Source organism: Thermobia domestica, chromosome 1 (assembly GCF_964235325.1).
Source record: "Thermobia domestica chromosome 1, izTheDome1.hap1.1, whole genome shotgun sequence".
NCBI lineage: Eukaryota > Metazoa > Arthropoda > Insecta > Zygentoma > Lepismatidae > Thermobia > Thermobia domestica.
Genome location: NC_137454.1, coordinates 291455125 through 291482631, shown reverse-complemented (window position 1 = coordinate 291482631; position 27507 = coordinate 291455125). Strand labels below are relative to the sequence as shown.

Genomic DNA, 27507 nt, shown 5'->3' with positions numbered 1-27507 from the left:
ATTGGAAGTGTCAACAAAGAAATAACTAAAAAGAAAAGTACTAAGGATCGCAGGTCAGTATTTGTAACACATCAATACTTACGGTTTAGAACCCTCACTTTTCTGATTTTAAAATATGGCAACCCTAATTTAACTGTGACTTGTACAACCATCGAACTATCCCTTTCGCACTGTGCTGCACATATTACCATAATAGCCTTGGAGCAAAAAAAAAAAAAAAAAAAGTTAAAACACACATATAAATCAATTCATTTGTCTCGATCGATAGATGCTTTCACAATTGTTAAAAGGTGTAATTAAAAACAGCATTGTTTCTGCTTTGAAAAGGGCAATCCCTTATAAAACCGCAAACACGGTTTCGGGGGCTTTCGCTTTCGAAAAGAGCTTTTGCGGTTTCAGTTTCGAAAACCGCATTTGCGGTTTCGGTTTTGAAAACCGCTTTTGCGGTTTCGGTTTTGAAAACCGCTTTTGCGGTTTCGGTTTTGAAAACCGCATTTGCGGTTTCGGTTTTGAAAACCGCTTTTGCGGTTTCGGTTTTGAAAACCGCATTTGCGGTTTCGGTTTTGAAAACCGCATTTGCGGTTTCGGTTTTGAAAACCGCTTTTGCGGTTTCGGTTTTGAAAACCGCATTTGCGGTTTCGGTTTTGAAAACCGCTTTTGCGGTTTCGGTTTTGAAAACCGCATTTGCGGTTTTCGGTTTTCAGAAAACCGGTTTTCTCAAAAACCGAAAACCGCAAATGTCACAAACATTCAACAGCACTAGTTCAAAATCTCTTGTCGCGAATTCTATCGAGGAATTTGAAGCGTAAAATATACAAAACGATAATCATGCCTGTTGTTCTGTATGGTTGCGAAACATGGTCGCTTACTCTGAGGGAAGAACATAGACTGAAAGTATTTGAGAACAAGATCATGAGACGAATATTCGGACCCAAGAGGAACGTGAATGCGGAATGGCGGAAGCTTCACAACGAGGAACTACATAATTTATACGGTTTACCTAACATTGTTAGGGTAATCAAGTTTAGGACGCTTAGGTAGGCAGGTCATGTAGCTAGAATGGAAGAAAGTAGAAACGCTTTTAAAGTCTTGACTGGAAGACCAATCGGAAAACGACCATTAGGAAGATCTAGACGCAGATGGGAGAACATTAATAAGATGGATCTTGAAATGAAATGAAATTTTGAGTTTTACGTCCCACGGTTATGCCGGTTAGGCTAAAGGAGACGGTGATAATGAGTAATGAATGAAATGGTGGAATGAAGAAAGTGGGAGGAAACGGGAGAACCACGAGAAAACCCACGCACACGGTGTTTGTCCACCACAAAGTTCACTTGGCGGGAGCAGGGTTTGAACCCGAGACCCCTAGCACCAGAGGTGAACGCTCTACCACTGAGCCACCGCGGCCCCAAGATGGATCTTGCAGAGATAGGAATACAAGGTAGAAACTGGATCCAATTGGCTAAGGATAGAAGTCAGTAGAGAGCGTTTGTGAACGCGGCATTGAACCTCCGGGTTCCATAAGCCAGAGAGTTAGTTAGTTAGTTATCGGTCAAAGTTGTCTTAGTGCCAAGCACAATACATTTGTAAGGAATTTATAGCTTAGAAGTTGTTGTTTCTGTCTTAAAGTACTTATATGGTCGCAGTACCCGTTTAACTTCTATTGCAGTAACTCATGTTTATCGGCTTTTCTCTGATTTTTGAGTTTTGGCACTTAGGCCCTTTCTAATTTTATTCAATTGTTCTCTTGTCCCGTCTAGTTAACATCACTAAGCAATTAATATCAGTTTGCCGTGAATAAATTTAGTTCACTTTGTTTTTCGTACCTGCTCCCTTCTCTTCTGATGGTGGCGCCACTGGCTTGGGTTAACGTTAGGTGTGATCCTTCTTTACATCCTTCATTGTGGCCGTCCCGTGTATTCTCCTTGTCCAGGATACAGATGGTGATCAGAAAAATGGAAACACCTGCAGTTGGCAACAAGTCAGATGTATGGGTTGGCAGTGGTGTCGTGGCGCCCGCAGCGCAGGTCCGCTGGTGGTGGTGTGTTAGGACAGTCTCCATACTACGTCAGGCACAGTGGAACAGCAGTGTCCAGTGGTTGCAGCAGACGGAGGTAGTGTAAAATGGGAGACCTCTCAGATTTTCAAAGAGAGCAACTTGTTGGTGCGCGGTTATGTGGAGTGAGTGTGACGGCAGTGGCTACTGTGTTAGGTGTGTCGCGTGGGACAGTGTCGAAGATGATGACGGCCTACACAACACACGGGGAAACCACATCGGGGAAGCGGAACAGTGGGCGGAAGAAAATCATGAGTGACAGGTCACGCCGGGTATTAAAACGCATTGTCACGCAGAACCGTCGTGCCACTGCGGAGCAAGTAACGGAGGAACTCAATCAGCAGCACCCCCACCCTGTTTCGACAATCACAGTCCGCCGCGAATTACATGACATGAACTTACGGGGTCGTGTTGCACGGGCCAAACAGCTCATCACGGACCATAACGCTTTCGCACGCCGCAAATGGTGCCGCGACCATGCAACTTGGACCGCTGAGGACTGGAAACGTGTGATATGGCCGGATGAGTCATCCTTCACCCTATTCCCAACCACAGGCCGTGTTTATGTGTGGAGAACGCCCAAAGAAGCTTAGGATCTGCAGTGTCTCCGCCCAACTGTGAAACATGGCGGCGGCTCGGTGATGCTGTGGGCCACCATATCATGGTTTTCATTGGGTCCTGTGGTCACACTTAGCGGACGAATCACTGCCAACGATTATGTCGCAATTTTAGGAGACCACTTGCATCCTATGGTCCGGATGTTGTTCCTGGACAATGACGCCATCTTCCAGGATGATAATGCACTCATTCACACAGCTGGCGTTGTTGCAGCGTGGTTTGAGGAACATCGAGATGACGTTCAACACCTCCTCTGGCCCGCCCAGTCCCCAGATCTCAACATAATTGAACATCTGTGATTCGTCTTGGAAACACGACTCCGGCGACGATTTTCACCTCCATCCTCTCTCACAGAACTGGCCGATGCCCTGCACGAGGAATGGTGTAAAATTCGACTTCCTACCATTCACGACCTCTATGCCTCCATCCCACGTCGCATCAAGGCTGTTCTGAAGGCGAAAGGTGGCCCGACACCATATTAATCTGGTAAGTTGCAATTTCGTTCAGGTGTTTCCATTTTTCTGATCACCATCTGTACTTCAAACCACATGCACTTACCTTCATTGTTGTCCAGCAAAGAGGTGGCAACGTTGCATTTTTTTTTTTTTTTTTTTTTAGCATATGGCGCTATACCAGTGTAGAGCCCAAACGGTTGGTCCAATTTCGAAAATTCCATTTTAGATTGAAAACATATACTTTCCAACAGCATTGCTCTCTTATCATTTTTTTCGTATCTGCAATAGTTACCGAGATAGCCTATGTAAACGGACTTATGGGACACCTTGTATGTATGTATATTATCTATCTATCTATCTATCTATCTATCTATCTATCTATCTATCTATCTGTGTATATATATATATATATATATATATATATATATAAAAGAAAGAGAGAGAGGGGGACGTAAAACGTATAAAAATACATAATGGGAAATCCCTTTAGCACCACTGGACATTCCTGAAATATGCATTTTTGGACGGCGTATATTTGACTTCCTTTACGCCGATATGAACCGCCACTCCAAGGTTCCTCACGTTCGAAATAACATGCGTTGTAATTTATTTTTACTATGTTTGGGGACGGCCATAATTCTGAAACAATGCATTTTCCCGCACAAATTCATATGAACTTTCTTATTTTTATGTGAGGAAACCCCTTAAAATCTGCCAGTATAATTCATTAATACCCAGTATATTGGATACGACAAGGTGACATTAGTGCTCCCAAGCTTTTTACAAACGTACTTATGTTTCATTCTTTTAACTGGAAGAATAAAATGGGGACCCATCCCCGTTTTTCGCTGGTGATATCGTTTTCTTCTCTATTCGTCGCTTCGCTTCGTATCAGCAACGCACATCTACAAAATATGGCAGAACTAAATTTTAAGAGTAAGGAAAGGGACAGAAAGGGACTGCGGAAAACAGTAAAGTGATATTTAACAACTTCGCAAGACAGTTAAGAATTGAAGTTAAAAATAAAGACCTAGAAGTGAATATCTAAATTTATCTAAAGGAAAAGATAAACGCGGGTGTCAATACTAAAGAATAAATTAGCAGACATTAAGTTGGGTTAGAGTGTATTCGGAAGGTACAGCTTCATATCAAAAGTCAAATGCCAACACGAGCTCCTTCCTGGCTAAGCGGTCAGCATATGCGCCTTTGGCGTGGGAGACCCGAGTTCTATTCCCGGCGGGAGCTAATGTGGTTCGGATTCCACGTTAATCAGTAGGTCCATGTCTGTTGAACGGGACGTTAACATCAACTCAAATGCCAACATATCTAAAGCGTAAAATTTTCAATGAATATATTCAGCCTGTTTTGACAAATAGATCGGAGCAGTGGACATTTAACATAATCAGACATTCACTGTTTGCAGACTACACAATGATGTATATTAGGCATGACCAGCAAAAATAGGAAAAGAATCATATAAATCAGAAAGTTAACAAGAATGACTTTATGAAAATAAAGGCACTAAAACGGTAGTGGGAAGTAATATTGTAAGAATATATGATGACCAATTGACAAAAGCAATTCTTGACTGAATATCAACAGACAAGGAAAAACCTAGGAAACATCCTCATACAAGGTGTTATGAAATCAAGAAGCACTGTAACTTGGAAAAAAACTGCCCAAGACATACGGGGACTTATGCAGAGTCGTTCTGACGCGTGATTAGTGCCATACTAAAGAGTTCGACTAACATATGTTTCTTGCAATAGTCAGGCCTTTAGTACAACTCTAAGTATATGCCAAAACGACTCTGTATAAGGCGGACGGTTGTCGAAAAGACTTTGAAATATTTCAGCGTGGATTGACTATACAGGGTTTAACGGGAGGTAATGCAAATACTACGGCAGGTGATTCGAGACATCAAAAGAAGACAAGTCCTCTCGCATATTGTCGAATTCCGCGTCGTGTAAGAGTGACAGGATTGCCAACTTGGAATCGAAAACTGAATCATGACAATTGCAACAGAATAGAAAGATGTGCACATCAATGCACCATGCAAGAAGACTTTTTGCCTTATTTTGATGTCACGAATCACCTCCAGAAGTATGTGCACATTTTTCTGTTCCGTTGCAATTATCACGATTCAATTTTCGATACCAAGCTGGCAACGCTGTCACTCTTACACGACGCGAAATTCGACAATATGCAAATGGACATTTTGTCTTCTTTTGATGTCACGAATCACCTGCTGCAGTAGAATCACTGATAACGTGCTTATGAAGTTGCCGAAAAAATGGCAAAGGTAGTCGAACAAAATGCGTACGTGATTTCATAATGCAATTTTCAAATCACGATAAGTGTATTCTTAATTTTTATCTCCAGTGGCTCTATCTATCTATCTATATCTATCTATATATATTAGACAATCTGATACTATTCCAACCGATTATTAAAATAAAATAAAACATATCACAAAAGTTACATTTGTCTTCTCTACATTTATCAACGAATTCACTATTTTTTCCTTTCCTCTTAGCCAATTTATACAGATACAAATGATATATTGCTGTTGCGCTATTTTTCTGTCCACAAATCGTACTATAATGAAATATAAGTAATTGTCTGCTCACGAAATGTAACATAAAAGTAACTGTGTAACTAGTGTCTAGCATTATCTAGCAGATAAAATCAATAACTTCTTTCATTTCATTCTTTGGAAATACAAAACAATTTAGTACATCAAAACAGTCATATGTTGTAAAATAAAATATGACACTCTTCTTTTCAAAACGTTAGAAGAACACATTAGGAAGAATATTTCAAAACAAACGAATTTATTTTGTCACTTATCCGTGAAGACTCTGCAGCTGCATCCTTGCCCTGAAGGTACTTTTTAGAAAAAGGGACATCCATTGCATTGCCACAACCGTAACAAAATCATAGTATGTTTGCCACCAATACTAGACAATAAGAATGCCATTAATTCCCATTTCCGGAACAGGTGATTTACTTTTTCCCATAAGCCACCACATTTCACCTGACGGTCTATATAGAACTGAAATGCTGAGATCAATGTACTGTTAAGTTCAATATCAATTTGGGCTCAAGTTATAAGAATCTCTTACAAGAGTAGCAAAAAGTTTTATATATCTGAAATATAGATATATTAAAAAACTCGAACAGTATTAAATATAGCATTTAGGCCTAGATCTATACTCCATATACTTAAATTCAAATAATAACGAATTTTTAGTGAGTCGAATGCATAGCGTTTGGAGAAATCTGGATAGTTGTTATTTAAGTACGAGTATACTTGAGAACACAAATCAAAATTAACAATCTTTTGTAAACGAACTGAAAGGTTAAGTGTTAGTGCTCAAACAAAAATCGTATCTCCAAAGAAAAAAAGGATTATTAAAACTAACTTAAAATCAAATTAGCGAAGGATAGTGGTCAACCTTATTGCTTTATAACTGAGAAGTCCTGAGACCACATTAGGCCGATCATCCTGGGTGAGATTTCAGAACTTTCTCACCAGTTGCACCTCCAGAGAGAGGTTGGACATTTACTTTAAATATAGGCTCTGGCCGACTTCCTTCCATTTCCTTTTCCACTAATATTTGTTTCTGATTCCAGTACATAAGCGGGCTACGGTGACTCAGTGGTAGAGCATTTACCTCTGATGTATCGTGTCCTTGGTTCGACTACAGCTCGCGCCAAGTGAGCTTTGTGGTGACCGAACACCGTATACATGGGTTTTCTTGGGATTCTTCCGTTTCCTCCCACTTTCTTCATCCCACAATTTCATTAATCTCTCATCATCACTGTCTCCTTTAGCCTAGTCGGCATAACTGTATGACGTAAAACTTATAATATTTCATTTCATTTTTCCAGTACATAAGTTCGTCTCTCTGCCGGTGTCTGGAGTTTCTGTTAATAATAATAATAATAATAATAATAATAATACCAGATATTGCTGCTCTTATTGTGATTACACTATTGTATCAATAATTACTTTATTAAAAGTAATTGATATTACATGAATGTCCACCAAAACAGCACATTTTATGTCCTCTCTCCATTCACCACTTTCAACAAGCAATCCTAGAAGTCTTAGTGATGTCCGATGACTACTATATGTATGTCTTCCCATCACACAGTAAAAGAAAATTGTCAGTTTTGAACTTTCAATCAAATATGATTTAGCATCATTATTATTAAACTCAGTTAAATTTTAACTCGTGTCAAATATCAACAAGAGAACCCTTTAAAAGTTTGATAACAACCAGTGTCACCATGGAACTTCTGAATCGGGTTAGGACCACACTAGCAATATTAGATATGTCCTGTGTGACTAACTATGAACACACTGAACTTCGTGTAACAAGGAAACATAATTCGAATAGTATCACGAGAGTATCAATGTTTCCGTTAAAATAAAGCCATTTGTAACATTTCACGGACTTTGTGAACACAGCACATAAGTACTTCGTGAAGTTTCGATAACAGATCGCTAACCGAGGTTTTATAACGAAAATATAGAAAACTTCACTATCATTTTAAACTATAGTAATTCGTTCTTAATAGGGAGGCAGGCCAATAGGGATAAAATCGTAGCCTTACATACAGCGCCTGTCCTTCATGTATAAAAGTCTAATAAAGGACCAGTCAGTTACTGGAAATCTATGCTCTGAACTTGCTCCTATGAAACGGAATGCACTGTCATTAAATGTAGATGCAATATTTTGGACCTTATTAGAAATATTTTAGTAGTACTGTTCATCCAACGTTTTAATTATTACAGAACATTTCTTAATTTTCATTTAATTCATACACTCTTGGGGGTATACTGAACAGAGAAAAAGGCAACTGTCACACTGTACATAAAATATCAATTCCTTTGCTCCATCAGGGTGTCTACTGAGTTTCGTTTTCAAAATTCCAGTATATTCAATATAACTATCAACAAAATTCCTGTACCTAATACAATGATTTTTTAAAAGTTCTTTAGGAAGAATCACACTGTTGATGATTTCAAGTTTGTAATTGTTTTACCATCAAAAGGATATTTTATTAAAATTTAGTTATTTTTTTAAAATACAATGATTTTTTAAACATTTTTAAAGGGCCTCCTAACTCCCCTCACAGCCCTCTACTCCACTCATTGCTTTAAATGTCTAATTACAAAATGTATACAACTCTTGCTCTGGAAAAATTTACAATTTCAATGAATACAAAATTGTTTCTAAGACTATTAAAACAATTACAAAAAAGTATTCATGGCTTTGGATTGATTGTTTTAACAAAAGAGACACTGACCAAAGCTTAAAACCCACTTTATTTTAAATTATAATTTGTAACTGTTTCGGATATCTAGCATATCCTTCTTCAGACACTATCAAACTTAATGAAAATACAGCTACAACATTTACAAATTATAATTTAAAATAAAGTGAGTTTTAAGCTTTGGTCAGTGTCTTTTTTGTTAAAAAAAAAAGTATTGTTGACAAATTACCAGTTTCATGACTTTTCCAGTATGTGGATCAAAATTCCAGTATATTTCCAGTATTAAAATTAAATTCCAGTATTTCCAGTATCAGTAGAGACCCTGTCCACCATGTTCCCTTGCTTGTGCCCGATGTTAGGATCACAAGAGTTGGTGTAACTATGATGCTGCAGTTGCTGTTTTCTCGCAGGAGCAGCATTATAACAATAATGATATTCTTCTAGGGAGGACTGAAACGGAGGAATGCACATTACAGTATAGTATGAAAGTACTCCTTATGTTCTCATCTCTGCTTCGAAAACTGCTTCCAATATTTCCACCCCTTTTCTACAAGCATCTTTTTCACATACTGGACCAATCAAGATCATATTTAAATATTGACCCTGGCGGACTTCCTTCCCACTAAAACAAACTGAATCCGAATAGATACTCTTAGCTGAGAAGGGGGAAAAAAAGTTTGGAAAGATATTAAAGAATGGGTTGTCTTTTACATTGTGAACCTCTACGGTAGACTTCCCGAAATATGGGGTTTCAATAAAAAGGTAAGGATGGAAATGAAACCTTTCTTTAAGATGATGAATCCGTATCAAAAATCGCTTCTCGTTATTATTTTTTGCTGTATGGGAATCAATACTGAAACAGGATTGGGTAGGTGTCTATAATTTCCAGTTTGAATAGAAAGGATTAAGAGTGGAAATAGGACCTCTCATTGATTCATATTTAACCTCCTACGATTATACTCCGGGGTAAAAGAATTTATGATGAGATGAATGATGATGGTGGTGGAACGTAGACAACGAAAGGAAACGAGAGAACCCCGAGAAAGCCCACCTACACAGTGTTTGTCCACCGCAAGTTCACTTGGCCAAGAGACCCCAAAACCAGAAGTGAGCACTGTAGCTTTGTAGAGAGGGTACCGAAACAAAACGAGACTGCATACAGTCTCAGTTTCGTCTCGGCCTCGTCTAGTCTCAAAATAAATTGTGTGAAATTAAAAATATGTACAAATGATTTTACAGTACTGAGGTTGGTCTGACACTAACAAATACCGGGATTATACGTACAGGAAAAGAGAGAGAATATTTTTGGAACTTATATCGTTAAGTAAAACAAATTTTTAGAAATATTGTTTGTTACATGTTTTTAATATAAAGTGCTGGCTAGCATCCTGATAATTTTTACCAATTCTTTAGTTTAATCTCATGCTCTTCTCCTTTCAATTACATTCCCTACCCTATTCCAGAATACTCTCTTTCAATATGAAGATTATGCCCTCAGTTTTAACGGAAGTCGATACCATTACTTATACGAACGGCTGAAATAAAATAAAGATTTTTTACATATGCCCTTCCTTGGAGAATTTTGTGTTTGCTTTAGAAAATTAGGTTTCAGCATATCTTGATAACATGGTCTTTGTGTAATTAAAATGACTGGGAAAAGTAAAAAGTATATTGAATTCTATATAAAAATTGGGTGCTGTTTAAAATACTTGCAATATGTCACGTGATCAGAAGAGGAATTCCTTTTCCCCTTTCTTCCCTTTATACGCCTATGACTCAGCCCATCCAAGGATAATCGTTTCACTATCTTACATACAACACTGATCAACGAATTTTAATTAACCGAAATTTCAGTACATTCTGAAAATATTCGAGACGAGATCGAAACTGAAGACTCAGTTTGGTCTTGTCTCGAATCATAAGTCTCTGTCTCGATCTCAGTACTACAGAGATTGTTCAGTCTACATTTGGCCAATTTCGACTTACCTAAAAATTTAGAAGATTCCATGGTGCCAGGTCCGTAAGTGCTCGATGTGTTTCCCTTGGTTCCTAACAATAGCTCAACAGCGTAATTTCCACTGTAATAGGCTTCTCTGAAGAACTGGGAGGGGAATCTTGTCCCATTACTTTGCACAGCTTTCCAAAGTCCTACCTCAGTTGTCACATGCCGTTTTCCCAAAGCCCGCTTCAGCAATCCAAATCCACAATAGTCCATAGGACTTGCATCTGGAGATTTAACAGGTACCTCATTGAAACGTATCACCTGTATACCACTTGCCTCCTCCATCTCCCTGTAGAATGCGAGGGACGATCGTGAGGTATGTCATGAGGCCTTGTCCATGTGAACGCACCAGGTTGGCGTCATTTCCGTACATTGTTGGAATCTCATGCTCGTAGATCGGCCGCATGATCTGCTCCTGAAAATACGGCGAAATTATTTTGCAGTTCTTCGCCACCCTACGAATCTTCAGTTTACCTCTGTAACAGTAGCCAGTAACGACCATGAACCCTTTTGTGAAGGATTCTTTACAGACACGGACCCACCTTCTGAAGTTCTTGGGGCCTTTCTCTCGGTACATGATGGTTCTCGGTTTGCCGCAGTCGGAAAGGTAAACCCATGCTTCATCGAGCGTTACGATGTACATCTACCTTTGTTTTGCCAGATGCCGTTCGTACAGCTTCCGGGCGTTACACTTTCTTTCCTATGGTGGGCATCTGTAAGAAAATGGCCGCGAGCTTTCATGACTTTTTCCAGCTTGAGTTGATGGTGTAACGTCCGGCTCACAGTCCCCAAAGACACAAGACGATTAGCCATACACCTTTGTGTTGGCAGATTTTCTTGCATTGCCATTTTGGGAAGTTTCTTCTGCATGGTGGAGGTGGCCTTGGTGCATTCCCGCTTCCTAGGTAACTTCGTTGGTGATCCAAATGGTGGAGCTTCGTTGCCCTTGTACTTTTCAATAACATTTTTTTATTCCACTTAAACTGATGTTGCAACCATTCCTCTTGCACTGTTTTCTAATGACAGAAACACTAAAGTGGGCGTCATAAAGAGCCGCAACATAGCCTTCCCAAAACCGGCTTAGTTTGGGCGACATTTTGGTCACAGAGCGGAAACGCACACACTTGGAAACAAATAACACTCACAACAATGGTTCTGTTTTGTGTGTTATTGTCGTCCACGCGGAAAAACAACTCCGTTCACAGGAAGCCACTGCACAACACTGCAGGACTCCACGAGCCAGGTCGGGTGAGTCCATTCTGACCGGGAGGGGGAAGGGACGAAATCGGCCAAACGTAGGCTGAACAACCTCTGTATTCTTAACCACCGCAGCGCGTAAAACCTTTCTATTGTAACAACGAACCCGTGCTGAAAAATATATCGCTATATTCAATCATTCTGGTGTGATACCTGTCGTCCGATAGACGGACGGAGAAGATTCAATGTGAGAGTGATAAGTGTAAGAAAAAAATGTAAATGTTGACACAAAAGCGATAAAAAGCATTCAGTGCTGGAACAGAAAATTAGCTGAAAAATGTCCATATGGATTTCCTCGGTAGTTAGAATGTTAAAATTACCAGATAAACCTATATACGTACATACCGAAAAGCATCTTGCTGATATAGTAGCGAGTAGGGAGATGACGTTATCGTTATGTGAGAAGTTTTATCTTTACACAGATTCAGTTAATATAGATGACTGATATCGGATATCGGGTAGATGTTACTGATGTTTTGTGATGTTGAACAAAGGGAAAGTTGAACTGACAGTATGAATGAAAGAATTCAAAATTGCGTTAACCACATAAGTTGAACCACATTACTTTAAATAACAGAAAAAAATTAAAAACTTCTCATGAGAATACATACACAATTTGCCAAAATGTATACTTGATTGATTAAAAAGAAAGGACATTCTTTAATATTACTATTTTGGAAGCTCTCTCATATCTGAATGCATTGTACACATTGAAATCGAAACAATCCATACGTGCACCGTACAGCATTCTGTATCATACTTCTTAATAACTAGCAATAAAATGACCTCAACTGTACGTGTAATAATGGTCCTAAATTTGAACCTTGCAGATGTCTAGAAAGAACTTGGCACTATGTAAAATTTGTCTGACAATAGGAAACATACATTTTTCTGATCGAATATGAAACGATTAATTTCAATAGACTATCAGGAAAGCCATACATAGCTAACTTTTTGATCAAGATTATCAAACGCTTTAGCAAAATCTGTATAAATTACGCCAACTGAATTTTCATTAATTACATCAGTCACGAACTGTGTAAATGCAACTAATTTTGTCACTGTGGAGACCCTAAAAGAGGGAGAACGCAAGATTTAACATATCAAAACTACAAATTTAAGACCAAAACAGAAAAAATAATAATAATCACATACGGAAAATTGTCGTTTAAGTGGTAATAATTGGATATGTAGTGTAAATTATTACTAAGTTATTATTAAATTATTACTATTATTGGAGATGTCAAAAAAAATCATGTCTGGTTGGATATGGGAAGAACCCAGCTCTGCTCCCATTACGCACACACACATATCTACGCACAGTAAGCATAATCTGCATTTGGCAAGAAGCGAAAAGCGTACGAAATCACAAGGATTCGTTATTTACTACTACCAGGGTAACAAGCTTCCTTAAACAAAGATTATATGAAGTAATCATTTACAATGCCCGTAGTTTCCAATGTAATAAGTATACTAAAAATTTTGGCATAAAACAAATACTGATTATTAAAACAAAATTTGCCTAGTTAATCTTTTTCTCTTCAAGCACTCATTTCGGATATTGCCCATATGTCTTTTATCTGCCGAGTTTTAAAATTCTTGGCGGTCGGTCGTCTGCCGCAATGTTCGATGTTGCCAGGTTACCGGAAGTGGTGGGATGATAGAGACAATAGTACACTGCCAGCTGTTGGTCCAGGATGAATATCCCCTCTCTTCCCTTCTCGTTTCACACTCCTCCTTTCCCACTTTCCCTTCCCATTTCGTGTGATGCATTTCGTCGAGCAACGTGATTCGTGACACATAACTATGATCCATCCAATTGTTACGGCGAGATATTGGAATTAAAAATGTACAGGTTAATATTATTTTAAAGTTCTTTTTTCTTCAGCTAATAAGTACAAATAAACTGTTTTAGTTAAACATTTTAGGACGATATAGCTTTAGACAGGAAGCAATACTCAAAACCTGAACTCGTCGTATTGTCTATAAATGATCTGCCGAAAAGGATTAACTCATAAAATTGTTTATTGTTTGCAGACGACCTTACAATATATAAACTGGTTAATAATATTAATGACGCTTCCCAATTCAGGAAGACTTAAACAGTTATTATAAACTGAGCTTACATAATAAATTATTTTTTAAATGTAAAGAAATGTTATGTGATTTACATTCTCCAGGAAGATGTTTCTTATCAATATACGTATGAAACGAATGATGAAATGTTATGAAGAGAGAATAAAGCGAAATATTTACTTGTGATAATAAGCAGTCGTCTTAACTATAAAATTCATATTGAATCTATCATCAATGAGTCATTCCGAACACTGAGATTCATAATCAGAAATGCATATGATTTAAAGGATATAAATGCAGAATGTATCTGATACAAAAGCTTTATACATAAGAAGTAAATTAAAATATGAAGGCATAGTTTGTGCACATTGTTATGAATATTACATAAAACGAATTCAAAGAGAACAAAATATATTTTTAAGGTATCTCTTTTATAAGTATAAGATGATTTTCGTATCAAGAAAATATCTTATATAGAATTATTACTGTAATCTAAGTATGATTACTTACACGATAGGAGGAAGTTAAGCATATATTCCTTTACAAAATAGTTAATGGGTTAATTGGTAGTCTGGAAATCTTGGAATTATTAACCTTTAATATTAGGTAAGAGTCTACTGGTGCAATTACCTTCTCATTGTATTGGTTCTAATAACACTTTAGATCAAAATTCGACAATAACAAGAATTACTAAAATGCATAACCCTATTAGTGAAAAATGGTTGTGATGCTGACTTTGCAATGAACATTGTACAATATAAAAATATTTTCAAAAAACTTTATAAAAAAAGTTTTTATACACATTGTTGAAATATACATTTGTAATGAAAAAATGAAATCTTTACGTTTTACGTCCCACAGTTATGCCGGTTAGGCTAAAGGAGACGGTGATGATGAGAGATGAGTGAAATGGTGGAATGAAGAAAGTGGGAGGAAACGGGAGAACCCCGAGAAAACTGTAAGATGGTTGAGGCTGTCATTTTTTTTGCAGAGTTCGGATATCTGGGCTGACTCAATTTTACTCAAATTTAATTCAAGAAGGGCACATACACTCAGCTGGTTTCTGTATTTAGTTTGGTTGAACATTCAATGAAAATCACTCTTCACAGAGATCTGAAAACTGCATAACGATTTCTAATGCTTCTTCACATAATTCTGGAAATTCACGTTACGCCGGCTAGGCTAAAGGTTATGTCCCCAGCATGTATACAATATTGAGTTAAAGTAGACGTGTGATTTTAATCTATTCGTGTATTATATTGCTGAAGTAAGTTTCCCATCAAACGTCAAATGGGACATTTCATTCGCACTAACCGTAACCGAACAGGTTATATTTAAATTTATACTTACCTACAGTTTTAGTACTACATTTTGTAGTGCTATTAATGCTTACTAGCTAAAGGAACAACTCACTTTCGGGACTAAGTTAAAAAGTGGTTGAGTTCAGTGTTCTAAAGAAAATACATTGCGTTGTTTTACTACAATGATTACTACTGTTTCTCACAGGCCGAGAGTAGATTACATTCTAGAGCGGGACCAAACAGCGAGAAATCGGTCCAATCGGTTTAAATCCGTCCCTGATCGTAGCCTGTTTTCTCACATCGTGATACTTAGGACAAACAAGTTGTCGCTCAAATCTGATTGCCACATAGCACATCTGATAGACCATCATGAGAAATGAACATGAGCAAAATTTAAGGTGCTATGGACCAGAAGGATAGAAGCTACGGGGTTTCAAAATTTGAATATCCAAAAAATTGTATCATGGAATTATGTACGTTTAAAGTAAATATCTTGAAAACCGTTAACGCAATCAAAACAAAAGTTGCACAACATAATGAGAATAAATTGCCCTATCGAAAACCACAAACAGTGTTTCCATAGGTGAAGCAGTGTTGCCAACTCAGCATGAAATAAATTGTTTGAAATAGCACCATATACAATTGTGCACGGATTTAAAATGCATTATTACCACTAAACATAACAGTGAAGTGTAGTGGTTCAGTGTTGCACACTGTTGAAGCTACGTGTCCTGAAAATGTACAATGGAGAAGTGTAATATGTGGAAACAGATGATAATAAAGGAATCTGGGTCTCATACTATGAATTTAGTTCAAATGCGTAACACCGATAGTATAACATAGCAAAATGTCAGTAGTGTCACGTCACGAAATATTGATGCATTTGAAAAACGAAATTGAGTGATGCCAATTTTACATTTTGTGTCAGCTCCGAAGCCATATAGGACGGGACCTATAGTGTGAAGTGGGATCCGAACCACTATGAAAGAGAAAGATAACAACGAAATATACGGTGAAAAGTACAACAAAAACATGTCCGAGGCGGGACTGGAACCCGCGATCCCTAATATGTCGGTCTAGCCTTCTAGACCACACGGCTATCCGGGTAGACTAAAAATGAAATGAGGTAGTGATAAAATAATTATATTTTCAATGTGAACATTGTAATACTACAATGTAAAAACATAATGGTATGGCATGTAGGAGAGGAAGTAAAGGAATATGTTACTTAACACGAAAAGACAAACCAACAATTACTCTTCCATATATTGATAAGATAATCTGGAGAACCAGTTTACGTGTTTCTTTCCTCGCGTGTATCATTTTGTTTTCGCGAGTTGTCTGCTTATTCACCGGAGCTACAGTTATTTCTAATGCAATTCTTTATCACCATCTGTCGCCACATATCAGAATTCTCCACTGAACATTTTCAGCACACGTAGCTCCAACAGTGCTACAGTTTACTGTTATGTTTAGTGATAATAGTGCATTTTAAATCCGTGCACACTTGTATATTGTGCTTTTTCAAACAATTTATTTTATGCTGAGTTGGCAACACTGCTTCACCTATGGAAACACTGTTTGTGGTTTTCGATAGATCATTTTGTTCTTATTATATTGTGAAACTTTTGTTTTGATTGCTTTAACGGTTTTCAAGATATTTACTTTAAATATACATAATGCATGAGGGTATCTTTGACTCAGAACTCTTTGATGCCAGATATTCACTAATCCGTAGTGACAGAAAAACCGGCAAGAGTAGGGGGGAGGGGTAATGCTTGCAATACTAAGAAATAAATATAAAGTGTGTTTGATATATAATGATGACCTAAATAATAGCGTAGACTGTCTTTTGGTGAAAGTAAGTGGGGAGAGGGTAACAATGTATATATGTGTTGTGTATTTTCCACCAAATTCTGTCATTTGTAAATATGATGAAATATTTCAGTACATTGAATCGAAGTGTCAATCAGGCTGCACCCTTCTTGTACTTGGTGACTTTAATTTACCAGACATTAAAGGTACGGGTTTCGATTTCATGAGCGCCCCGGGGCAGTACAAATTTGTAAATAACTTCATGTCATTATATGACTTGAAATCATTCAACGATGTTCAGAATAGTTTAGGTAGAACACTAGATTTGGTATTAACAAATTTAGATAATGTAGTGGTTGAGAGAGAAGAACCCCCCTACTTTAAGAGGATAAACACCACCCTGCGCTATTAATTAAAATCAAACAGAACAATAAGGTAAAGATAAAAAGTCAAAGTAAAGTAATGGGTTATAATTTCAGTAAGGCAAACTACAATCAACTATATCACGAATTGGGAAAGGTAGAGTGGGAGGTACTGGGTGAACATACTGACGTTGATTGCGCTGTTGAAAAGTTTTATTCCACCTTATATAATATATTTGACAAATGCATTCCGAAAAAGAAACAGAGCACGGGAAACTATCCTAGCTGGTTCACGCTAGACATTATAAATAAAATTAAAATGAAAGCTCGTCACCGCAAAGCGATAAGACTCGGAAAGTCAAATATAGATTTACATAAACGCGAATTTAATAAACTTGGAAAAATGATTAAGAAAGATATACAAGTCGCATATACAAACTTCGTTAAGGGAGCGGAATATTTAATACAAGAGGACCCATCTACGTTTTGGAACTTTATTAAGAGTAAAACAAAGCATTTAAATGGTAATGTATTGTGTTATGAGGGTAAAGAGTTAGCATGTGATAAAGATATAGTAAACGCATTTGCAACCTACTTTAAATCAGTGTATACAGACGGAGCACCACTGTTAGTTGAAATAGATGATTCGACATTAGTTGAAATGTATGAAAAAATTGATATGTTGCAAATAGCGGAAATAGAAGTGGACGAGATTCGAATGGCAATCAGAAAACTAAAATCAAAGTGTTCGATAGGTATCGATGATGTACCATCATATGTAATAAAAGGTTGTGAAGAGAGTTTCTTATTACCTTTACATATGCTATTTAACCTAATACTCCAAACCAGCACGTTTCCAGCAAAATGGAAACTTACAAAAGTTTGCCCTATTCCTAAAAATAATGACAGTAAAGAAATTCAAAATTATAGGCCGGTTTGTATTCTAAACTCATTTGCAAAGATATTTGAAAGCATAATTTATAAGCGCATTGAAAATCACATTAAACCAGTAATATCGGATTATCAACATGGATTCGTTCCTGGCAGATCCACAGTAACAAATCTTGCTGTCTTCACTGACCATCTAGTTGATACATTGGAGAGTAATAATCAAATAGATGTAGTTTATACAGATATTGCGAAAGCATTTGATAAGGTAAACCACACGTTGTTAGTGAATAAACTTAAATTTCTCAACTTTTCTGATCAGTTAATTGCTCTTATGAAGTCATATTTGATGGACAGAAAACAATATGTGGTTTATAAATCCTGTAGATCATTTGAATATATTCAATTTTCTGGAGTCCCACAAGGATCTAATTTAGGGCCGTTACTTTTTATAATATTCATTAATGACCTTCCTAATTGTATTAAAACATCACATAAACTACTCTATGCAGACGATTTAAAATTATATAGGAGAATTACAACAGCACAGGACTGTGTCAGTTTGCAGGAGGATCTAGACAGAGTAAATGAATGGTGCAAGAACAACTTGTTAAACATAAATTCAGATAAATGCAAAACCATGTCCTTCACTAAGAAACGGAATGTTGTTGAATTTCAATATAAGATAGATGGTAAAGAATTAAAGGGGGAACAAACTGTCAAAGATTTGGGTGTAATATATGATAACAAACTATCGTTTGAGCATCATATAAATCAAATTGTAAATGACGCAAACAAAAATCTTGGATTTATTTTGAGAATGGGAAGGGAATTTAATAAGTCGAATGTTTTACTGGAATTATATTTTTCATTTGTTAGATCAAAATTAGAATATGCGTCTATTATATGGAACCCCCACACGAAGAAAGACTCTATTAGAATAGAAAGAGTTCAAAATAAATTTTTGCGGTTTCTGGCGTACAAGAGAACGGGCATCTTCCCCACATATGAAAATAGTACTTCTCTTAATGAAAATTTTAACACACTGTCTCTCAATCACACAAAATATTAAATAACAAATTAAATAGTAAGGATTTGTTCTCTGCCTTTCATCTCAGGGTACCCAATGGAAACATACGTGTGAGCAATGGAAATTTCTTTTATTCTAAGAAATCTCGAACAAATGCAACAAAACAGTCACCAACGTGGAGGATGGGTGCAGTCTACAACAAACTGAGTAAATGTAAAAAAGTTCTGGATATACACAGTATGAGTCAGAATAGATTTCGCAAATATATTACAGATATTCTATGTAACTCTGGTATGAACACTGTAATTGGGCAGAATAACCTGTTGTGTTCTTGTTCTTAAATAAATAAATAAATAATTCCACGATACCATTTTTTGGATATTCACATTTTGAAGCCCCGTAGCTCCTATCCTTCTGGTCCAAAGCATCCTAAATTTTGCTCATTTTTATTTCTTATGATGGTATATCAGATGTGCTATGTGACAATCAGATTTGAGCGACAACTTGTAGGACCTTCCCATGTTAACATTGGTTGTGTGTACCGCTACCGCATACACTATAAAAGGTTCACTGGTCGTTGCTGCACTCGCAAATTACCATTACTAGATCAAACCACCAACCAGATCTTATCATTAAACATAATGGGCCTTACGCAGAGTCGTTTTGACGTATGATTAGCGTCATACTAAAGGCCTGACTACTGCAAGAAACATATTTTTGTCGAACTCTAGTATGGCACTAATCACGCATAAGAACGACTCTGCATAACGACTCTTCAGGTCGTTCGGTGCATACTTCCTCTCATATGTATCACCATACTGTACATAGCTCGGAACCGCTTAATCACGAAATTATCAGATTTAATTGCAGAACATCCATATTACACTATATTTTTCCTCTCATTGTAAGTGCAACAAGTGTTTTTATTTTATTATTATTATTATTATTATTATTACGTTGAACACTGCACTTCTTAAAACAGTATTCTGAATCTCCACTGTAAATTGGTCCCACCAAAATTCATCGATTAATACTCTATTCCGTGTTTAATACCTACCTATTTTAGTATTTGTTCTATTTGATCAATCTATTTTCTCTATACTATTCGTATTCAAGTCATTCGTTAAGAATATTTTATTCTATGTGTTTTCTGCCATTTTATGTGGATTATCTCTTTGGTTAAGGAGACCGGCTCAAGCCATTCACTTGGAACAGATTTAGATGGTGTGTTGTCTTTCACATTTTTACGAGTAATACGAAGATCAGAAACCAATAGGTCCTGAACGAAAGATTCTGTAGGTTGTAGATCACAGACACTTAAAAGGATTGAATAACTCTTCTCATCTATCTAAAACGCTTCTTGGATTTGCTACGGTGTTTTCATTTCCGTCCCACATTACATTCAATATTGGGTGATATCCTTCGCAAATCCACTCAATCACATGTTAATCTTGTTATATGCATATGTAAAATAGTCTAACTGCATACATAGGAATGAAAACATTGAGATGTTGGAAGATAACACAATGAACAATTCCAACAAGGATGGATTACAACTTACATACCTGAGCTGCAGAGAACTCCATGTCCGAAATGAAGTTGGTGACAGGAGAGATAACCAGTCTCCCTTAGGTTATTCATCCATTCCCTGTAACAATTGTATAAAATATCAAAATCAAATTAAAAGTAAAGCAAGCTAATACACCTATTAAAATAAATAAATAATACACAATGTCATCTGAACTAATGGAACAAAAAGAAGAAGTTATCTAATAGAAAAAAAAAAGCGTGTAGAGGAATACAATGTGAATTTAACGACATTCAAACTTGCACCTTCGGAGTACTTACAGTACTCACCAACATAATGAAAAGTACCTGAAAAAAGTGTAAATTGCCATATTAATATGATGTTGGACCACCTTACGCCCGCAGGACAGGTCTGATACGCCATTCAATGAAGTCATAGAGGTCGTGAATAACAGCAAATGGAATATTTACACCACTATGCGTGCAATACATCACTCAGTTTCAAGAGAGAGGATGAAGGCGGAAATCTACACTGTATTCGTGTCTCCGAAACGAACCATATAAATGTTCAATTAGATCAGGAGATTGGGTGGACCAAGGGAGGTGTTAACTTGATTCCAATGTTCCTTAAACCACGCACGACAGCTGCATCCGCAATGTGTGAATGAGTACATTACCGACGTTTAACATTGCACCATTGCATTGAAAAACAACATATGAACCATACAATGCACATGGCTCCCCTAGAATAGCAACACAATCACATAGGCAGTGACGCAACCGGTAACCGTCAGCACTAAACTCATTGAAAGCTAGAATTTACGATGCACAGCAGCACAGGAGCTGCCGCCATGTTTCACGGTTGGGCGGTGACTCTGAGGATCATACGCTTCTTTAAGCATTCGTCACATACGTATAAACACGGTCCGTGGTATGAAATACGGTGAATGATGGTTTATCCGACCATATCACATGTTCCAGTCATCACTGGTCTATGTTGCATGTTCACGGCAATATTGGTGTTGTGTTAAATACTTACGGTCATTTACCAACGGTTTTGTCCGTGCGATCCGACCCAGTATGTCCATGTCATTTAACTCACGGTAGATTGTAATTGTCGAAACCGACTCTGTGAGGTGTTGCTTGAGTTCCTCTGTCCTTGTGCCGCAGTGGCAAGACTCCGCGAGATCTGTCAGTAAGAGTTTCTTCCGACCACTGTTCCTCTTCATCGATATGATTTTTCAGTCAGTTTTGTAGGACATCATCACCCTGGATACTGTTCTTCGTGACACACCTAACATATGTCACTTTCGTCATATAATAGTGCATCGACAATTTGCCCTCTTTGATAATCAGAGAGACCCCGCTCATTTTAAACTACAACTAGGAGCACGAGTTTTTTGCACTAAAAATTGAAATTTTCGCGTTTCGTTTTTCATATTTCGCGTTTTATCGCATTTCCAAATAAAGTTTGGCATTTTGTAGCTCTTGTGAAAAAGATAGTTCTGACAGTTTTACAACTGTTCCTTTAATTCATACATCACTACAGAAATAAATCACGAATTACCTAAAAACACAATACACTGAATATTTCATTTGACATTGTAAATTTTACTTACAGAAAATTAGATATTTAAAAAAATCAAACTGAAGGAAAATCAGTAATGAGCAACATGTTCTCTATAGCCGTGTCCAAATCACCCAAAATGCCACGTTCTATCGTTCCGCCAGTGGAAAGCTGGTGTTTTTAAATTAATGAAAATGTATTTTTAAAATTTCGCGTTTTATCGCGCAAAGGAAACCAATGATAATACACACAGAACATCACAAAACATCACGAAACTAAAAATTACTTAATTCTGACGCATTGCGAAAAACTCGTGCTTCTATCACTGTCTGGTGAGGTCGCTGCACACTGATGTTCTGTTGCTTCTCACGTGCTTCAAGTGCGAAGTACAGGGTTTGTATGATAAGTAATGAGACCAGGTCTGGAAACATTGTTTTATTGATCTGATCTGTACAGGGACTTAAAAGCTTTCGAAGTACTCTCCTCTTGCGTCGATGCACTTCTGCAATCGATGTTTCCACGCTGCAAACGCCCCCTGGAAGTCAGCAGCCGGCATGTCCTTTAGAAATGTGGTCACGGCTGCTTGGATGGCTGTGACGTCTGCAAAACGGGTTCCTTTCAAGCGTGGCTTCAGCTTCGGGAAGAGGAAGAAGTCGGCCGGGCTCACATCTGGGCTGTAGGGTGGTTGTGGAAGGACTTCCACCCCAATCCGGGTCAAAAAGGAGGTCACTAAGAAGGCGGTGTGGGCAGGGGCATTGTCGTGATGCAACTTCCACCGGCTAGCGATCGCCGGTCTTTTCCGCTTGACGCTCCTGTGCAGTCTCTCAAGGACTTGTTTGTAGAAGGCGGCGTTGACGGCTTGTCCTTGGGGTACAAACTCCTTGTGGACCACCCCCACATTGTCAAAAAAAACAATCAACATTGTTTTCACCTTTGACTTCGACATTCTGGCCTTCTTGGGGCGCGGGGACGCAGGAGTGTGCCACTCCGCGCTTTGACGTTTCGTTTCAGGGTCGTACTGGAACACCCACGACTCGTCACCTGTTATGGCGTCATCTTCAAAGTTAGGGTCACTGTTCATGAGGTTCAACAGTTCCTGACAACAATCAACACGTCGTTGCTTTTGTTCGTCAGTCAACACTCGCGGCACCAGTTTCGCACAGATTTTTCTCATTCCCAATTGTTCCGTCACAATCTTGTGCACTGTTGTGTGGTTCATATCGAGTTCATCAGCAATCAATCTCAACGATAATCGACGGTCTGAGTTCAGGAGATCCCTCACTTTTGCCACAGTTTCGTCCGTAGTCACTGTTGTCGGGCGTCCAGCCCTCTCCAGATCCTCAACGCTTTCCCGGCCGTTCCGGAACGCACTGTGCCAACGAAACACCTGGGCTTTGGATAGGGCTTCCTCTTTGTAGGCCTCCGTGATGAGAGAAAGCGTCTGAGTAGCCGTTTTCCCCAGGCGAACGCAAAATTTGATCGCATAACGCTGTTCGATGGAACCCTCCATGTTTGTTGATTTTCCGCCGTGACAAGAATGTTCACAAGGGCTTTGTCCAAGGCTTGTCCGCGCTCCACTAAGGCTCGGAGCCAACTGACGCGCGGTGCGTTGCTTTGCTCGGACCCCCCCCTACATCCTCCATCACCGACAAACCCGCTCCAGCGACACGCGCGCCGCGGCGCGGCGAGTCTCATTACTTATCATACAGACCTTGTACGTAGTTTGCCGTAACACACCATAATCAACAGCCTGTCGCCCGACCGTTGCCAACCCAGACGTCTGATTTGTTTCCAATTCCAGTGTTCCCATTAAATTGGCAATATTTGTATATACATATCTTACTTCGCAATGTACACGTATGTTACTTTTCCTAGCACAGCAATTAATACAAAAAATTTATAAAAATGTGGTGGCGATTTTCTGATGGAAATAAAGAAAATGGATTACATAAGATGTTTCCATTTACCTTCGGGAAGACTTTAAAATTTAATGTTATGTAGCGTACTGAACATGGATAGTTTTGAATTTGTTTTTTCTACACTTACTTTTTCTCTTTCTTTTGTGTCTTTATAAAATGTCGATTTCACACTACAAGGTGGATCATATATGCTAACCAAATTTCACAGAAGTGTTCCGTTAAGAAAAGTGTTCAGTTAAAATAAACAGTACACGAACAGAACACAAAACTTGAATTTATTTAATTAGCATTGTCTTGTTTACTGTTCACCCCAGTGTTAGCACATTAGTCATTTGAATATAGGCAAACAAAGAGAACAGTATGGAGTTAGTTACGTTATAAACCATCGGTGAAAAAAAAAATGCGTACTATATTACAGTATGTGCATGACAGTAGTAGTTTAAATTTACGGTAACTGTTCCAATTATCTATTGTTTACTTCAAATAGAGCTCGCTGCGGCATATAATGTGTAGTTTCAACCTTTAAAAGATTCTAATATCGCGATTTTTTCTGCAGTTGTGGTGATTCTGCAATAAAGATCATTAATTACCGAAGCGTACCAAGGTGCTTACTATCCCAAATAAAGATGTTCAGACACGTCAGATCGGTTGATTTGGATCGTTACAAAATAAGCCCGCTCTAGTCTATCCGCCCGTTAGGGAATGTAACATTTAAATAACTTCCGTACTCGCACACGTTAAAATAGGCGGGACACCTATGCGACGTCTCAGAGTTCAGGGTACATCTCAAGTAATTCACGCTAAAAAGAAAGTATATACATCAGGGATTCACGCTGCAGTTACGCTATGAGTTATCTATGATTAACATATTTGGAGACATATGCAAGAGGTATCGTAGTCATAGCAATAACTATCGTTTTCTTAAAGATCTAGTCAGCAATAATTCCTACACCAATATTCATGAACATTCTGTTCATGATGAAAAGAAACGAGTTTCGAAGAATGATTTTCATGCATATAAGTTATGTTTATTCGTGTCTTAGTATCCAGAAAGGAGAAGCCAATCTAAACCACGCAAGAGATATTATCCACCACTAATGCACACGATCTGAGGTCGAACTATAGAGTCCTTGTATCAGAGGTACGCAACTGTGACCCATTTATACACACCGTGGATCATCAGAAATTTTCGTAATTTAAATTGCAAATGTCTGTCATTGTTCAAACGTTAAAAGATAACTTACATAACTTTCAGTAGTATGATTTGGCATATTTTCTTCACTTTTGTCTTTAGTAACTATTCTTAAGTGATCTATCTTACAAACTCGGAACATATCCTAACAAATTCAACTCCGCGGTATTATACGCCAGGAGCTATGACTAGCCACAAGTAATACTAATACTTTTGCAAATATTTAAGGAGTATATATAAAGTTAAACTTTGAAATATATTGACATGTATTTGTAAGCTTGATTCTTCACTAATATTTGTCACTTTTACAGAAGAGTATTTTCAAAAACAAAGGAGAAATATAATTAATCAGCATACTTTTGTATGACAGAACTTACTACACAAAAATTCGAACAAAAAAATTTTGACCTCTACGATATAGTTCCTTAAACACATGTAAAGGTTTAACTATATCACCAACATTTGACACTTAGTGGCATTTTGTACTATGAAAAATGTTTCTAGTCAATAAGGATGTTGTTCTAATTTACGTAAAAAGCTAAACACTTATCTTTACATTTTAACAGTGCTCTTATATTATATATGGAGCATTCAGGATACTGACATCGTGAGGGTGAACTCAACAAAAGTTACGTACAATGTTAACGCCCGGAAGTTGCACTTGAGTTTTTTCAAATAATAACACCAAACAGCCCTGTGACAGTCAGTTGTCGAGCCTGTATGTATACAGTAGTTTGTGGGCATTCGTCCTTTCCTCAGACGATATCGTTTTGAAATAAATGATCGGTTGTTTTGACCACTCATATTATATTTTTAGGAATCAAGCCTTTGTTGAGTTCGTCCTTACTATTCGGAATTTCACACCCTATGAACAAATCTTGGAACTTAAGGCGTTTTGGAGAAATTTGCCTGGGACGTGGAATTGTGAAGGTCCAAACCAGCACCAGCAATACTTTTTTTGCTTAGCTATGTTAGGCATCTTAATATATACAAATAATTCCACAATCTCACTGGACTGTTGCCTTATTACAAGGGTGTTTAAATTTGTTCAATATGCTATAATTTAAAGATATCATGATTTGAACCATTTGCAATTAACACGAGTCGTCTAAAACTACTTGAACTTTGTAGACACCACGATTCGAGTCATTTCCTATTAATGTGTGTCCTCGATCAGGATGTTATTAAAATAAAACGAGACATGGTGCTTTAAAACGTACAGACAGGAAGCTCCTACGTCAAAAATAATGTTTAGGTAGTCATCTCAAGTATGGGACTAGCCCGGAGACAATACATTCAATTCGGCACTGATGACTTTTACGGTAGTGCAAGGTTAAATAGATTAACTTCGGCCAGACAAACATATCTTAAAATCTTTAGTCACGCAATCTTTTACTTGATATTTGTTTCCTCTGCATCGCGTTTAGAATTAATCATGTTAATCTATATTGATCAGGAACAAAACACATATATTTTAGTCACGTGTTAAAAAATATTGCCATTACATCACTTCCACATTAACTAGAAAACTCCTTCAGTTAACTATAAGTTTCGTTTATGTTCAGCGAGTAAGTTCTCTTTTAAAAACATATTCCTTATTAATTTTTGTATTGATCATTTACTTATTTTCATTTATCGACATTTTATACAACAACTTAGTTCTTTATGTTGATGCAACGCTGCTATTTATATAAGTACGTAGTTCACTACCTTCAGCAACATGTAATATAAGCCTATACTTATTTCTCCTTAATTATCATAACTAAGGTCAACAAAATTTCAAAGAACACTCAACGTTTAAACGATCTATCTGAAAATATTAGTAATGGAGCTTCATTTGAACAACTCTTAGTTACGATAACTTATGTTAGTACCTTGGACTCACTTACGCACTTAGTTAGATTAGTCATTATATCAATTACGTATAATCATTTATCATGCATGTATTTTAAATTCAACTTTGCAACACCACTTTATTTCTTTAATTTTCTCAAAGTTTTAGCATGCAAAATTTCATTGGCAATAAGTAAAATCTACTGCTGTAGGAACCGAATAATAATAATAATAAATAATAATAATAATAATAATAATAATAATAATAATAATAATAATAATAATAATAATAATAATAATAATAATAATATTGAAGTCGTACT

The 27507-nt window shown here is 37.4% G+C and overlaps 1 protein-coding gene across 2 annotated transcripts in view; it reads right to left on the bottom strand.

The window, feature by feature from the left end:
* LOC145661383 (protein spitz-like) overlaps positions 1-27507 on the bottom strand; it is a 598112-nt gene that overhangs the window by 352891 nt on the left and 217714 nt on the right. For both annotated transcript variants that reach the window (XM_081726707.1, XM_081726705.1), the window contains one exon: positions 20712-20794. In XM_081726707.1, coding sequence (XP_081582833.1) covers positions 20712-20787 — 76 coding nt within the window. In that variant the 5' untranslated portion in view covers positions 20788-20794. The remainder of the gene's footprint in view (positions 1-20711; positions 20795-27507) is intronic.